General features: G+C 34.5%; 1 protein-coding gene across 1 annotated transcript; it reads right to left on the bottom strand.

Moving 5' to 3' along the window:
* Nucleotides 1-1077: 1077 nt before the first annotated feature.
* LOC120263164 (cytochrome P450 94A1-like) lies at nt 1078-1527 on the bottom strand. The gene has a single exon (XM_039271053.1). The coding sequence runs from the start codon at nt 1525-1527 to the stop codon at nt 1078-1080; it is 450 nt and encodes a 149-aa protein (XP_039126987.1).
* Nucleotides 1528-2001: the final 474 nt, after the last annotated feature.

Raw genomic sequence — 2001 nt, 5'->3', positions numbered from 1 at the left:
GTTTATTTTCAAATTAATCCTTGTAAAATTAAATTATTTCTTCATTTTAAGCTCTAAAAAAATTTAAATTTTTAATTTCACATTAGACCTTATATATCTCTATATATATATACATTTTTTCACATTAACAATACAAAAATTCAAAATTTATTTTCATATTTTAAAAATATATAATTAAATATGTTTAATTAGAAAAGAAAAGGGCCTTTACTTCTCTATGGCTCTGTGTCTGGGCCCATGCTCATGCCCATAATAAAATTGTCCTTGTTTGAAAAAAAGAAAAAAATTGTTGAAGATTATGAAGTTCATAATATCTTTGAGATCTTCATACCATGCTCAATTTTCATGGTTTTAAAATTAGGTAAGTCTTTCTTTTCTTAGGTATTGTTTATCACTATTCTTGTAATTATGGACAGATTTTTTTATCGATTTAGGTAGATTAGGTAAGTTACTCTTTTAAGTACTGTTTATTACTGTTCATGCAATTATGGATATTTTTTTATGGGTTTAAGTGGTCATGCAATTATGGACATATTTTTTTTAATGGATTTAGGTTGATGGGGTAAGTCTTTCTTTTATGGGCATATATATATATATATATAATGGGTTTATATCCTATCTAAACTCATATAAAAATATGGACATGACCTATAAACACATAAAATAAATATGGGCCTAAACCCATAAAAACAATATATGTACATAGTTACATAAACAGTGATAAATTATCAGTGCCCTACCTTTAACCCATTAAAACATATGTGCATAATTACATAAACAGTGACAAACAATAGTTAAAACCATGCACTTCTCTGGCTTTGGAGCAATTAAAGACATTTCCATTCTACAATCGAAGATACTAATAGATTTCAAGAACAACAGCGACAACGATAACAATCTCAAATTAACTCTCAACAACAATCACACTGAACTCAACCGGACGTTTGCACATGACAATGATTACAAAACAATGCAAATACTTAATCTGATTATTTATTGCACACAGTTTTAAATATCATTCCCTCCTTCTAACTTCAAACAGGGAAACCATCTGTCATCTTGAGAGTCAATGTAAACTCATGCTCTGGAACTCTTCATATGTATATAAGCCACCTCCTTAACCAGACACGTCCTTGGCCCTGCATGAAAAATTGCATACTTATACCGACTCTTCGGCCGAAAAACCCGATCCTCTAACCACCTCTCCTGCCGGAAAACATCACAATCCTCCCCCCACAACTCTTTCAACCTCCCCATAGCATATGTATTGTAGGACACAAACCATCCCTTCCCAACAAAGTTTCCATCTAGAAACATATCATCCTCTATGCACTCAACTGTGTTCATTGCCACCGGAGGATACAGCCTCATCGACTCGGTCAGTACCACATGCAGATACTGCATCTCTCTCAGCTTCTCATACCCTTGCTTAGCTTTAACCTCCTCTACTTCCTTCAGTATCTTCTCTTCCATCTCTGGTGTCGATGACAACAACCAGAAGAACCAACTTAATGCCGAGGACACCATTGTTGGTATTTTGAGTAGAGAGATGAAAAACTGAGGAGAGAGGAGAGAATAATTTGTTTTGAGTGAAAAAAATGAGATAACTTGATTTGAATAAATTCACTGACTTAACATAACATAGAGATGATACTTATAACCCAAAAGGTTTACACGAAAGTACTAAGCTAAAGACAAACTCTGAAACAAAAAAAAGTAAAGATAAAACGATGCAGATACGCTCATCCACATGCACGTACATCCTAATGTGTATGATAGTTGACTTTGTCTCTCATTCTTCATGTCAAGCTAGCTGTCTTTAGCCCACACAAAAGAGACACATCACCCAATTCAGCAAACTCAGAGGAATTCATCAGTTGCTTGTCTCTCGACAGCATCACGTGGAGGAGACTTGGCTCAACTCCAGCCAGAAGAACCAACTTAATGCCGAGGACACCATCTCCCTCCTCTTCAACACGTAGCCTATTAGCACATCTCTAA

Source organism: Dioscorea cayenensis, chromosome 6 (genome assembly GCF_009730915.1).
Source record: "Dioscorea cayenensis subsp. rotundata cultivar TDr96_F1 chromosome 6, TDr96_F1_v2_PseudoChromosome.rev07_lg8_w22 25.fasta, whole genome shotgun sequence".
NCBI lineage: Eukaryota > Viridiplantae > Streptophyta > Magnoliopsida > Dioscoreales > Dioscoreaceae > Dioscorea > Dioscorea cayenensis.
This window is presented reverse-complemented; position numbering and strand designations above follow the sequence as displayed.

Coding starts and splice junctions, on each gene's coding strand:
- LOC120263164 (XM_039271053.1), bottom strand. CDS start 1,527: ATGGTGTCCTCGGCATTAAGTTGGTTCTTCTGGTTGTTGTCATCGACA.